The sequence below is a fragment of the Cydia strobilella genome, chromosome 8 (genome assembly GCF_947568885.1).
Source record: "Cydia strobilella chromosome 8, ilCydStro3.1, whole genome shotgun sequence".
NCBI classification, from domain to species: Eukaryota; Metazoa; Arthropoda; class Insecta; order Lepidoptera; family Tortricidae; genus Cydia; species Cydia strobilella.
In genome coordinates, this window is record NC_086048.1 from 20,475,127 (window position 1) to 20,489,857 (window position 14,731).

Sequence of the window (14,731 nt, forward strand, 5' to 3'; positions counted from 1 at the left end):
CTGATCTCCTCCATGGTCAGCATCACTGTACCCAACAATAAAGTCTTCGGGATGGTTTGATTTGTACTTTATACCGAAACCGCTTGTTCCCTTTAAGTATCTAAAAATCTTTTTGACCATGAGCCAATCCGACTCCTCAGGGTTCTCAAGTTTTCTAGATGCGATCCCAACCGCATATGCTATATCTGGACGAGTTCCTACCATCAGGTACGTCAGAGCACCTACTGCTTCTCGATATGGAAAGTCCTTTTTCCGTTCTACTACTTTCCCTGTTTCAGTAGTCAGTGTCACTGATTCCTTTTGAATGGGAGTTGATAGGGGATTACAGTCAGCCATATGAAACCTCTCTAGAATTTTCTTAGTGTAAAATTCCTGTTTTATGCTGATAGATCCATCGTCATCTTGTATAATTTCTAAACCTAAGTAGTAGGATGCAGGTTTTGTAGTTATCTTCAACCTTTTTTGCAAGTCTTTTAGAAATTCGTTAGTAACTTCTGCATCTGTAGCAGCAGCTAGCCCATCATCCACATACAAAGTTATAAGAAGCTTCTTTCCATTAATCTTCTTAACAAATAGGCAACTGTCTGCATCACTCTGTGTGAAGCCTAAATCTAAAAGAATTTCAGCGAAGCATGAGTTCCAACAGCGTGGTGCTTGTTTCAGACCATATAAACTTCGTTTTAGCTTCCAGACTTTCTTTGAGCTATCATTGAAGCCATCTGGCTGATCCATGTATATGTCTTCTTGAAGTTTTCCATACAGGAATGCTGTTGAGACGTCGAATTGCGTGAGTACCAGTCTTTCCTTAGCCGCAACGCTTATGAGCGCTCTTATTGTTGCCATCCTTGCGACAGGACTGAAAGTTTGGTCATTATCAACACCTTTTCGCTGCTTAAAGCCTTTTACCACAAGGCGCGCTTTAAATTTATCTACAGAGCCATCAGGGTTTCTCTTGATTCTATACACCCATTTTGAAGAGAGCGCCTTTCTATTTGATGGTAGTTCACTGAGCGTCCACACATCGTTTTCTTTTAAAGATGCTAACTCCTTTTTCATGGCATCCTCCCATTTTTCTCTCAGAGGGCTCTTTATAGCCTCTCTGTAGGACTGAGGATCTGTAAAAGTGTCAATATTACATACATAGTCGTCGAATTTCTCTGGAGGTCGAAGGGTCGATCTTCGTCTTAAGTCGTATCTGGGCTGTACCGTATCAGAGTTTACGGAGTCAAAGAATGCTTCTCCCTCTGGTTCTTCTTCAACAGGAACAGACGCAGACGCGATTGGATTCATCTCCTCAGCTGATGCTTCGTCGTCAGCTGTCATGGATCCTTCTGGTCTTTCCTCATAAAGCTCTCGATGTTCACCAGCGCTTAGCGAATCTTCGACTTCTTGTCTTTCATCGTTTAGACATGGAATTTCACCGACGCTAATCGAATCTTCGACTTCATTTTCCTCCCTAAATTCGAACGGCGATATATTTTCTTGGCGATATATTGGTAAGTCGTTTGGTACTGGTACACCAAAGTTTAATGTTGGACGGTATTCTGGTGATACTATCTTTATCTCCAGTTCATTGGATTTCAAATCTCTAGATTTCTGTTGAACTTTAATCTCAGAGTTTTCTCTGTTGAGCGGCTTTTCCTCAAATATGACATCGCGAGATCGTATAAGCCTATATTTGTTGTTTTCTATTGCTGCCCATATACGATAACCGTCATCATTATCGTATCCGACGAGTCTTCCTTTAAGTGCTTTCTTCGAAAGTTTCTGTCTCTTTTGTTTTGGAATGTGAGCATAACACATGCTGCCAATTATCTTTAAGTGGGATATTTTTGGCTTCTTACCATTCCATATTTCAAACGGCGACTTATTTTCGACTTTGGAGGGGCCTGTTCTATTAATGACGTATGTCACCGTGTTCACGATCTCTGCCCAAAGCGCTTGAGGGAAACCTTCGCCGCTGTACATGATCGTTCTTGCTGCTTCGACTAAAGTACGATTGTCGCGTTCACAGCAAGCGTTTTGCTCCGGCGTGTATGGCATTGTCAGCCTCTGTTTGATTCCATTCTTAGCAAGAATCTCTCTGACATCTTTATTGTCATATTCACCGCCATTGTCACTTAAAAGCGTCTTTATTGCGTGACCAGCATTGCGTGCTTCTAAAATCATTTGTTCAAGTTTCTGTTTTACTTCAGACTTGGCTTTCATAAAGTATATCAGACGATATCCAGAGTAATCGTCACGAAACAGAACGAAATAACGTAAATTTGTGATAGAGTTGGGAAATGGTCCGCACACGTCGCTATGAATTAGCTCACCTGGCTGTGATGCTCTAGTTCTCGTACCAAATTTCTGTCTGTGCGATTTACCAAATATGCAGCTTTCACATAAAGTATCATCTATGGGAAGCTCTATCCCTAATTCTCGTTTCACAAACGTTCTAATATGCCGCTTATTCTGGTGGGCAAATCTCTCATGGTAAAGTTGAGTCTCTGTTGTTAGATAGGCCACCATCTTCTTTGGTATGATATTTTTGACATCTAATTTATAGAGACCACCACATTTTTGTCGTCTTCCGATAGCCTTGACATTTCCATTGATAGATATACTGCAATTTTGAGTTGTAGATATAAACTTGCTATCGGGATTCTTATCGTGAGCCGCTAGGACCGAGAATAGATTTTTCTGGATACCTGGAACATACCATACATCTTGTAATGTGACAGTAGAGACTTTATCATTGACATTTGCTTCTAAGTCTACCGATCCTTTTCCTTTGGCTTGTAAAACATGACCATTGGCTGTTGTAACGGTATGCGTGTCATCAAAGTTATGAAAAGTTGTGAACAAGTCACCTCTATTAGTAATATGGCTGGTGGCACCATTATCTACGTACCAATTGTCCTTATCGTGCTCAACGGCTGATACTTCTTCCTGCACCAGCATAACTGTCATATTTACTACTGACGCTTGGGAAGTAGATGGCGTACTTTCGCCCTTCTGTGCATTGCTGTTCTTCGGAGGTTTGCCATCTCGTATCCATTTTTGACAGTTCTTTACGCGATGACCGATTTTTGAACAGTAATTGCATTTAATCTTCTTATCTTTGTTCTTCTTATCAATTACTCGTACATTATTTGAGTGAGCAACTAATGCTTCTTGTTCAGGTACGGAATTACCTTTGATTGATCTTTCGTAAGCACAAAGATGATTTGTTAAACTCTCTATTGTTCTATCTGCTTTCGGAACCAAGAGCCAGCTACTTTTAAATGATGAATATTCCTCGCTTAGTGTGTCAAGAATTTTACAGATCAAGAGGAGTTCTGTTAACTCATTTTCATCTTTTTTCAAATCTTGATTAAGTTCGGACCAAATATTCTTTAATTTACTCATATGCGTCGCTATGTCATCTTTTGAGTTCCGTTTGAATCCGAAGAAGCTCATGCATAAATTATAGCTTTTATCTTCACTAGTCCCGTCAAACAATCTGTGGAGTTCTAACCAGACTTCTCGAGCAGTGTTGTACCGCATGACTTTTTGAAGAGTATCATCAGTCATGTTGCTTGTTAAGAGGAGCAAAGCACTACAGTCAGCCTTCGTATAGGTAGCAAGCTGGTCTCCTGCCCCCGCTGCCGCTGCTGCTTCCTCTACATGAGCGGGCTTCGTTAATTTACCTTCGACAACATCCAACGCATTTGGAATGCTCCTTAAGGTGGTTCGACTAGGTTACCCAAAGCTTAAACCCCGCTAGATGGCGTCACTTTCGCAAATTTTCAGGTTTAATTTTTTTGTGGAATAGTGTTGGTATCTGTATACTTAAAAGTATGTTTAGCGCACTCTTTACATAAATATTGAACTATTATAATAAACATTGAATACTTCATTAGTGCAAAAAACACTTTTAAAGTCGACAGAGTGTTTCTGTCATGCTATTTCCTACTATTACTCACACATGCAAACAGTGTTTCCGTGATGCTTGTAGTAGACAATTTCATGCAGTGTAAGTATGCTGCAATGGCGTTGCGGTATGTTCGTGGAAATACGTGCAAGAGGATTCGGGTTCGAGACTGGTACGTCAGGGGTACTTTTTTTGTCCATTTTGTGTTATCTTATGTTTCTTATACCTTTTATTCTTCGAATTCTTGTCCGATTCCGATATAACCGAAATATATTTCAGTGATATCGGAAACGGCTCTAACGATTTCGATGAAATTTGCTGTAAGGGGTTCGATCTAATCTAGCTAGGTCTTATCTCTGGGAAAACGAGCGTTTTTGAGTTTTTACTTATGTTTCCTTTTTCTCCCAGATATTCAGTATTATTAATAAATTAGTTTATAACGTTTTATAAAAATATGTGACGTTTTGAACTAAAAGGTACCACATTGTCGGTTGTCGATTAGGTTGATTTCATTTTGAAGCTTTATGGAAATATGACAACAATAAGTAGGTACCCGTTTGGTTGAAAACGCCACATATATTGAAAACCTGACTTTCACAAATCTCACCTTTTTGGGTTCTTCCAACTCAGAAAGGATGGAGAATACTGACGATTCTTAGTAGCACTAGCCCAAGGAAGTCCAGGTTTGTAAGTAGGTATCAGTTTTTTTTTAAAGCGCTAAATATAGTTCTCCAAGTAAAGCAATCCCTTACTGCCCAGCCTCTATAGTATTTTTCAAACTGGAAGGGTACGATGATAGATTTCATCTCCATACAATTTATAACCTAATAATGCCAAATGTTGCAAAATTATATTGAATTGAGATCTATCATCGTACCCTTGCAGTTTGAAATATTTATTTACGATACAAGTGCGGAAAAGAGAAAATTCGAAACGAGTGCGACAGATTAAAACACGACCGCAGAGAGTGTTTTAAATCGACACGAGTTGCGAATTACCTATTCGCACGTGTATCGTACAACGTTTTACAGTACATATGGCCCTTTAAACTTTCGACATATGCATGAAAAGTGCTCTTTACGCACTAGGGCGAGAAAGTTGCACCATATGTACTGTAAAATACTTTTTAGTACATATGGTGCTACATATACGTTACCGCCCTAGTGCGGTAATTAGTACAATACGTGCATATGTCGAAAATGTAAAGGGCCATAATTATGTACTGTAAAACGTTGTACAATACACGTGCGAAAAGGTAATTCGCAACTCGTGTCGATTAAAACACTTCCTTCGGTCGTGTTTCAATTTATCGCCACTCGTTGCCAATTTCCTACTTTTCGCACTTGTATCGTAATGTACTAATAATAAAGTAGTAATTGTAAAATAAAATTAAAACTTTTTTATATATTTTTTTTGGATTCAAGTAGGTACAGTGAGTAACAACATTGCATGGCCTTCTAATTATAACTATTATAGAAAACGGGATATTTATCATGTTTATTTATATTATTTATTTCTCGATATTTTGGCCGGTCTTGCAAGACCAGTCGTTGTGGAGATCCCTGGGGAGGCCTACGTCTTGTTGGTGTAGATGGATTCACACAACAAATGAAATAACATTTTTTCATATTTGTTATCCGTAGTTGTCCCTGTACCTGAAAGAAAAATAATATCATGATAGCACAAAATCTCTAATGTTATAGGAAGAAAGATGATGCAACAATATGGATTCTAATAAAGTTATCATTTACTTACCTAGTAATAATTGTGTTTTTCATTCATAGACAAAATTCCATAATTTTCATCCCCACGAAAAGTTTTATTTTCCTTTATTGCAGTGAGGATGTCCTGATTTTTTCTGGCTAATGAAGGAAAACATTTTATTTCCAAGAATGTCTTCATTTTGCACAATACCTAAAAAAACCTAGAGTTAGTGACACATTGACTATTCGGCAACCAAAACAGTAATAACTACATTATATAGGTATTGTTCACTGCTTATATCTACCATTACGGAAGAAGTGAGAATTATTTTCTAAAAAGATCGGCACGAGAAAATTACAATGTACAATGAAGGAATGAAACTGTACCTACCTTACGAAACTTCACCATCATGAATTCCGCTTCAATTGAGTCTGAATTTTTCTGGAAAACGAAAACGCAGACCAGAACACCGATGATTTTTGTAACTTGATTTAGACGTTGCTATCATTTTCAATTTATACAAACAAATTGATAAGCATAGATGTAGGTATCCATGTTGATAAGTCACAATAAACATGACCCGATGTGTCAGTGTCAACACTGTCAAATAAAAATGCACTAAACATGACGGCACTGCAAATCCTGCCAGGTCGGCCAGGCAACGTCGCCAACGTCATAGAGTGGCAACGCCGCACGCAACGTATTTGTACACGACATTTGTGACACACACATACGTAAAATTGATGAAAAAATTACGTTGATTTATGTATGATTTCTGTATGAAACAAAGTTTTTCTATTAATTTAGCGCAAACGAATATTCGAAAGTAGATAAATGAGCAAATATTTGTGTAGTAATAGTGTGTAGTGCCTTAATTAAAGCAGATTGAATTTTGTATGAAAATCGAACCACCTTAAGGCGATACATATTTTATATTTCCAAGTTGACCAATTACTTTTGCCTTCGAGACTTCCGATCAACAATTTTGTAGTCGTTAAATTATGATCCATTATGCTTGGCACATCACCTATTAAAGTCAGAGACGCGTTATTATATTTTGGAAGCAATGGAGACTACCAGTATGGAAATTAATACGTATTATAAATTAAACGAATGCTCTAAAGAAAATGTACAACATATATATTGAATCGAAATAGTTAGGTAATCTGACACAACTGTTAGAAAAACATTGTTGCTTAGCAACCATCATTCTGTGTGAAGAATGAGGTTTTAATAATTTTGACTCATATGTGGCAAGACAAATAATGATTATAATTATATTATATAAAGCGGCTATATTTTACGGTTTTACAACAAAACAAAATGGAAAAATAGCTAAATCACGTATGATGCCATAGATAGATAACTAGCAGTTAAACTCGATCAGCTGATGCTGTTCCGCCATCTTGACGCGAACCAAACTGTGAAATAGCTGTGAAGTTTGCGAGTGTGGAGTCATACGTCAACGTCAGTCAACGTCGCGACAGGTTCTCTCCGCGAAGTCGCGCCGCGATTCGCGCACATAGTCTGGAGGGGCCTGTTGGTTGGTCAAGCAAATCTTGTCAGTAGAAAAAAGCGGCAAATTTAAAAAATGTATGCGCGAAAATTTGTCGTGCCAATAAAAAATTGTAATTTCGTGCCTTTTTCTACTGACACGATTTAAATAAAATAAAAAAAAACTATATTTAAAAAAACTATATTTAAATAGATTTTCTTGACCAATTATATTGATTATTTATAAATATGTTTTACCAAGCCCTTAAATTCTGCCATAACTGACTAAAAAATACTAAAAATCATAAGCTCGCTCCAGACTACGCGGCGCGAATGCGAACGCGCCGCGGTTCGCGCACGAGTGTGGAGGGAGCTTTATAATGCAGTTGCTCAAAACACTAGCGTTCAGGGTAACATACAAATGCCATCTGATTTTTGAAAAAAAAAAAACAGTGACATTGACATTTGACGTTTACGTAACACACTTCTCAATCTTCTCATCCCTCGTATCGAGGTCTCCCTAAATCCTTTGGAAAAAAGCAAAAAGATGCTGGGACGGCTGGGCAAGAGGCACGCCGAGATGGCGGCGTCGTTCGCAACGTCGGGCGCGGGCTTCGGCGGCGCAGCGTTCCTCGGGCTGCTCTACATGACGGATTGGCGCGTGTTCGTCACCTACATCCCCTTCTACGGCGGCAAGTTCGCGAACGAGAAGCAGGAGTAACCTTAACCTTACGATCCTAATTTATTGTCTAGTGTCCTGTAACTTGTAATTATAAGAATTAGCAGTCGCTTACTCCTTTGTTTCATTTACAGACCTTATGTAAGTAGTAGCTTTAATTGAACTTGAAGGTAGCGCAAGGCGCAGTTTTACAATATCGAACTTTGCGTATAAGACACTGCTGCTACATTTTGTTCTACTATTGTGTAAGTACTTTTCTTTCACCAGCCTTAGCTGTTAGCTGTAATTAGGATTTGCATTCCGAATCCGAAATTATGAAATTATCCGGATCCGCGGATCTTCCCAATCTTCCCATACATTTTGGTTTTTGAGGAGTAGCGCGTTAAGTGAGTGGTTCGTTTTTATATATTCCCATAAATAAAACAACTTTCCTTATTTACTAATCAGGTGGTGGTATATTTAAATATAATATTTACTTACTGCCGTGGCGCGACAACCCGAAGTGGATCTTGGCCTCCGACACCAAAGACCGCCATGCTACTCTGTCCAAATATAATACAATATGTTATAATCCTATAGCCATTTAGATGGACGGTAACAAGAAGAAGCCTCCAGATGAGGCTGATGATAATGACATGAACTGGGAGACAGTCTCACGTAAACATAACTTGGATTTATCACCCACCAAGCTGGACCCTTCCCCTAAAAAAATTGTAATTGACCCGACAGAGGCAGACAAGCAGTCGGGTAATACAAATAATACAGTCAGGCCTAATAATAGTCATGTGGTCCAGGGTCCTGAAAATAAAAATAATTAAATCAATAGGCCAAGCAATAAGAAGGTATAGAGGGAAATGCTAGGAACACAATTTTAAACTTTGTAGCTTTGTTTGAACTAGTTAGGAGATGAACATATAAAAAGTCCCCGGCCGTAACCCTGGTGCTGGGGGGGAGGGGGGTTTGAAGGTTCCATTTTTCGGTTTTTCGATTATATCTCGGAAACTATGCGTCTGAGCGACTTGGCCACTTATACCAAATGAAAAGAGATTTAATTTGTTACAAGTTTCTTAAGTTTTTCGATATCATCACCATACCATACCATAAATGAATTCAGCACCCCCGATTTATACGAAAACGATCCCAAACCCGGCCTAGCAGCTTCACTGATGTAGATAATAATATAATCAAGATAAAAATGAAAGCCCTAAATAAACCTTCAAGAGCGGATATCTCAAAAACTATACAAGATATCGAAAAACTTGACTGACTAAAACTTGTAACAAATTAAATCTCTTTTCACAATCACTTTTCCTGGCCTACAAGGTAAGTCAAAATAATACAGTCAATTTAAACAAAAATAATTCATATTAAAATTATTTTAAAACGGGTCACTCACGATTATTATGTCAAATAGCTCGTCATGTTTGATCCAATGAGGGCTATCGTTTTTTTGCTCACCAGTTGGCGCCTCTGTTGATGGTGGTCCAAAAGACTAAAGAACAGCTGTCAGTCATTAAAGTGACAAGTGACATTTGACATTTCGAACTATGGAAAAGACCACCATCTACACTAGCGCCGCTAGCGGCGAATTCATACGCGTTAGCCCTCATTTACGAGGATCCTCTTCACGGAGCAACGACACGTCTTCACTGGTCGAGGGCGCCGTGCACTGCGGGCCAAAGCCCGACTCGCACGGCCGCTCGAAACATGTCGAGCTATTCGACTTAATAATACGTGTAACCCGTTTAAAAATAATTTTAAAATGTTTGAGTCTCACGGAGTTATAGTCAACTATAACTTAAGGTTACCTACTTGCTAACCTTAATTAAGGTGCTGACCAAGTATATATATATATATACATTTTGGCTGACCAAATATATATCTTTGTTCATCACCATAAGAATATTTTGCAGATCGTTTAAATTATATCGTTTTCTACTCTTCCATCCACTTCCTTCATGTTGGCGCTTTTTTGCTAATTTTTGTATTTGTCATGTCATGTGTTTGCTTAGAGGATATAACCAAATGGAGACGCCTTGCCTGTACTTTTCTGTACAAAAAAGTCTGCCGATTTTTGCGGGGGAGGGGAAAGTCAAATGTATACGTAACGTAAAAATAGCCATGTCAGATAAACGTCAGTCCATACATGGTGTATGACCATTGGCCGACTATTTTCGACAGAGGGTAACACCCGTTAATAGCTACTCCATTTGGTTATATCCTCTAAGTGTGTTTGTCTGTGATTTGTTTTTAGATTTTCCCAACCACATCCTCCCAAAAATACAAAAGTACTATACCAAACATTCTCCTCACGTGTGAAAGTCAACACCGACATTGGCAAATTCATCCTGTGCCAAATTGCAGAGAGTAAAAGCCAGAGGAAAAAAAAAAAAAAAAAACACCTCATCCCTCGTACTGAGACTATTGAGATCTCCCTAAATCCTTCGAAAAAAAGCAAAAAGATGCTGGGACGGCTGGGCAAGAGGCACGCCGAGATGGCGGCGTCGTTCGCAAGGTCAGGAGCCGGCTTCGGCGGTGCGGCGTTCCTCGGGCTACTCTACATGACTGATTGGCGCGTGTTCGTCACATACATCCCCTTCTACGGCAGCAAGTTCGCGAACGAATCACAGGAACGAGAACCACAAGCGACCACCACACGATCCTAAGTTGTCTAGTGTCCTGTAAATTATAATTATAAGAATTAGCAGTCGCTAACTGCTTTGTTTCATTTATGACCTTGAACTTGAAGGCAGCGTAATGCGCAGTTTTACAATATCGAACTGCGTATTAGACAACTGCTGCTACATTTTGTCCTACTATTGTGGAAGTAGGTACTTTTCTTTCACCAGCCTCAGCTGTAATTTAAGGTAAAGGTGAGCCTCAGTCATACAGGGTGGATTTTCTTACTACCAGATTCCGTGCTGCTACGCGAAAATGGTCTTAGTAGACCTTCCCTCAATTTCAAATTAATGAAGATTGGCCTTTACAGATTTTGGAAAAAACATACAGGATGCGCGGAAAAGGTCATTTTTGGCAAGCTTTTTTTTTATGCGAATCGATCCCATTCCTATCAAGGATCAAAAGATTGTATTGGACCAAAAAAAAGTTTACGGCTAGAAAAGCCACAAATCGAGGAAAACTTCCCATACAATTTGTATGAAAATTAAAACTTTTAATTATCACATGCTTTTTTATGCCAATTGATTCCATTCCTATCCAGTATCAATAGTTTCCTTCCTATATTTACGGTAATGTACTAAAAAGCCACAAATAAAAAAAAACTTTCCATACATTTACTATGTTGAAAACGTGAAATTTTATTCACATTTTTCTATCTCGCTGATAATGATGATGATATTTCAAAAATTATTTGTTCATCATTGTTCAATCTTTCTTTTTTATGTAAGCAATATTTAGTACTTTTGTCAAAATACTGTGTATAATATACAATTATACATAGTCCACTTCTAAAGTTGAAATAATAATTATGATGTTGCATAATAGGGTATTACACACTATTTAAAATTAATTACCTATTTCGCACCATGCATGAAATAAAGCCCCAGATCATTATTAGAAAATAGTTATTTGTTATACAAGGGTGCAAAGTTGTATTTTACCCGCGAGTGTTTCTAACACGAACAAGCGACGAAGTGTGTTTGAACCACGAGCGAAGCGAGTGGTTCTAAAATAGAATCCTGAGCGTAGCGAGTGTTTCAACACACGAGACGTAAAATATATTTGCGCCCGTGTATAACATAAAACTTTTCACCTCACTATAGCGAGAAAAATGCAACATCCACAGGCGTTAATAACACAAATTTAATAACTGATTAATGTGTATAGATAAGTTGAGTAAGTATCACAAATTATACAAGTCTTTTGCCCTAACCGATTCAGGGTTGTTAAATGCAGGTATGTCCATACTAATGAAACAATTTTTTTGTAAATAGTGTATTTTTGTACTATTTTTAGCACATAGACCGAGCTTATAGGATGTCTCGCGGTCACCGCCCGTATGGTGTATAGGTCTTATATAAGATTGCTCGCGCGCCGCTCCGATCAGTCGCGCCCAAGAATACGACAGAGTATATTGAAATGATATCGCATAATTTTAGTCAGATAATTTATAACTTATAAGACATTAAGTTTTATCCAAAATCCTGGTTTTGATTCCGTAAACAACCGAAGAAAATAATATTTTAGCAAATGAATGCTTGTTTGTGGGACGACCAAAATCGGGTACCACAGATGCGCAAAAGTGGCCATGTTCATTCTGCGATGAGAGCAAGAGGTTATTAGGGTTGACAGTTGACACTGTGTGAACTTGACATCCCTTTGCGTGTACGACCACAGATAAGATAATGACTTGAATTTTAAATACAAATGAATTTATTTCATTACTTTTTAGCATTAATTTTGACAATCCATAGTGCCATACTTTAGAAAGGGACAGCATCATTCGTCCCTGAATCACTGTCAAACTTCAGTTTTGTAGGAAGTGTCCTTTCTGTAAGTGTTACTAGTAAGTACTATTATTTATTCTGTGGCTATACAAAGTTTATTATGGGGAGATGGAATATGGGAAAAGCAAACAAGCATTTTGTTATTAAGTACCATACACATTAAATTTTATTTATATTGTTACATTACATACAGTGAGATTTAAAAAAGTGCAAATAATTGTCTACCTAATGTGACTTGTTACCGACTTTACCGAGGTCCTTCTCGTCCCGGCCTCGGAGCACGGAGCAGGGCTTCACTATAGTAATATCAAACATTTATAGGCTTATTCTATCTTTATTACTATTACCTACAAGTTTACACAGACCCTCTAGTCTGACACTTCACACTCCAAAACATTTAATGGTTCAACATTAACATATCCTATAAATATATTTTATTAAGTACATAGCCCGTTACGTAGCTTGAATCAGCCTGTTAATACAACATTTAAATTTGACACTATTCTATGAAAGCTTCCTACACGGAAACGAAAGAGATACTTTAGCTAAATGAAACAAAAATTAACAATACCTATCTCAGAAGAGTAGCTAAGTACTTAACAACCTTTTGCTAATTTATATTGATCCATTGTGTTTGTTCTTTGGACGGTAAATATTTCAAAAGAGCAAACGGTTTAGGCCAGATACAGGTCCCTTTAGACTTTGGACCTGCTATCATTTTAGTTGACAAGGTCATTCATTCAACCGGACCGGAGTCATATCCTCGACTAATCTGAACCTAATTAGAATATCTAGTGTTTACGTAATCTATCCGCTGAGGCTACTCATGGTCCGCTTTGTCAGGTAGCATGCGGCGAAATCCTACATAGTTTAAGTAAGTTTTAGTAAGTATAAATAGTAAATTGAAATGACATTCGTCGAAAACATATTAAGCATTTCAAAGACAGTTTCATCGTATTGTACCGTTTCATGAAATTTTTTTTGTCGCGAGCTGAAGATTGTTCATGTACTTTTGCCGCCGACCGTACATCGTCTCAAAGGCATCAGTCGGACTCATCAGGAACAGTGCCCATATTTCCAAACAGAGAAAGAACAAATCAAGAGGACGTATATACATGTAGATTTTTTACAGCTTTAGTAAATTGTTAAAATTGTATTTTGTTTTCCCAGTATAAACTGCATCTACCGTCGCCATCAAAAATATCCGGGCCTAGAAATGTACGTCGTCCACCATGTCGTTCGGTAACACCCGAACATGACACCTAACTATTAACCTACTTCTACACCCTTATTTAAGCACGTCGATACATGTGGGGGCGACGTCGCTCATCTGTCGGCTCCTTATCATATTATAATCGTATCCTCAAATAGGAAGAGCAATAATATAACAACGGTCCTGGTGTGGTGGGTGGGGTAGTGTGTACGGTGTCGGTCGCGCTTGGTGTTGAGTGTTCAGAAGCGCAGCTCGGCGTCGCCGCTGCCGGCGCCGAGCGCGAGCGCGTCCTCGTCCTCGTCGTCGGCGGGCGCGAGGCGGGGGCGAGGGGGGCGGGGGCAATAATATAACAACGGTCCCGGTGTGGTGGGGTAGTGTGTACGGGTCGGTCGCGCTTGGTGTTGAGTGTTCAGAAGCGCAGCTCGGCGTCGCCGCTGCCGGCGCCGAGCGCGAGCGCGTCCTCGTCCTCGTCGTCGGCGGGCGCGAGGCGGGGGCGAGGGGGCGGGGGCAATAATATAACAACGGTCCCGGTGTGGTGGGGTAGTGTGTGGTGTCGGTCGCGCTTGGTGTTGAGTGTTCAGAAGCGCAGCTCGGCGTCGCCGCTGCCGGCGCCGAGCGCGAGCGCGTCCTCGTCCTCGTCGTCGGCGGGCGCGAGGCGGGGGCGAGGGGGCGGGGGCAATAATATAACAACGGTCCCGGTGTGGTGGGGTAGTGTGTGGTGTCGGTCGCGCTTGGTGTTGAGTGTTCAGAAGCGCAGCTCGGCGTCGCCGCTGCCGGCGCCGAGCGCGAGCGCGTCCTCGTCCTCGTCGTCGGCGGGCGCGAGGCGGGGGCGAGGGGGCGGGGGCAATAATATAACAACGGTCCCGGTGTGGTGGGGTAGTGTGTGGTGTCGGTCGCGCTTGGTGTTGAGTGTTCAGAAGCGCAGCTCGGCGTCGCCGCTGCCGGCGCCGAGCGCGAGCGCGTCCTCGTCCTCGTCGTCGGCGGGCGCGAGGCGGGGGCGAGGGGGCGGGGGCAATAATATAACAACGGTCCCGGTGTGGTGGGGTAGTGTGTGGTGTCGGTCGCGCTTGGTGTTGAGTGTTCAGAAGCGCAGCTCGGCGTCGCCGCTGCCGGCGCCGAGCGCGAGCGCGTCCTCGTCCTCGTCGTCGGCGGGCGCGAGGCGGGGGCGAGGGGGGCGGGGGCAATAATATAATAATAATAATAATATCCCGTAATGATAATTGTATGTGTGGAAATAAAATAAAATAAAAAAAAAAAAAATATAACAACGGTCCCGG

General features: G+C 40.3%; 3 protein-coding genes across 3 annotated transcripts; all 3 read left to right on the forward strand.

Annotated features, from left to right (window-relative positions):
- The first annotated feature begins 7,573 nt into the window (after nt 1-7,573).
- LOC134743419 (uncharacterized) lies at nt 7,574-7,887 on the forward strand. The gene has a single exon (XM_063676809.1). The coding sequence runs from the start codon at nt 7,644-7,646 to the stop codon at nt 7,815-7,817; it is 174 nt and encodes a 57-aa protein (XP_063532879.1). The 5' UTR covers nt 7,574-7,643; the 3' UTR covers nt 7,818-7,887.
- A 2,155-nt stretch (nt 7,888-10,042) lies between these two features.
- On the forward strand, nt 10,043-10,490 carry LOC134743420 (uncharacterized). Its single transcript, XM_063676810.1, has one exon. The coding sequence runs from the start codon at nt 10,238-10,240 to the stop codon at nt 10,439-10,441; it is 204 nt and encodes a 67-aa protein (XP_063532880.1). The 5' UTR covers nt 10,043-10,237; the 3' UTR covers nt 10,442-10,490.
- Nucleotides 10,491-13,473: 2,983 nt separating this feature from the next.
- Nucleotides 13,474-14,641, forward strand: LOC134743423 (putative lysozyme-like protein). The gene is made up of 2 exons (XM_063676814.1): nt 13,474-13,483; nt 13,830-14,641. The coding sequence occupies exons 1-2, from the start codon at nt 13,474-13,476 to the stop codon at nt 14,639-14,641; spliced, it is 822 nt and encodes a 273-aa protein (XP_063532884.1).
- The last annotated feature ends 90 nt before the right edge of the window (nt 14,642-14,731 follow it).

Bases quoted from the DNA above. Each gene is read 5' to 3' on its own strand.
- LOC134743419 (XM_063676809.1), top strand. From the start codon at position 7,644: ATGCTGGGACGGCTGGGCAAGAGGCACGCCGAGATGGCGGCGTCGTTC.
- LOC134743420 (XM_063676810.1), top strand. From the start codon at position 10,238: ATGCTGGGACGGCTGGGCAAGAGGCACGCCGAGATGGCGGCGTCGTTC.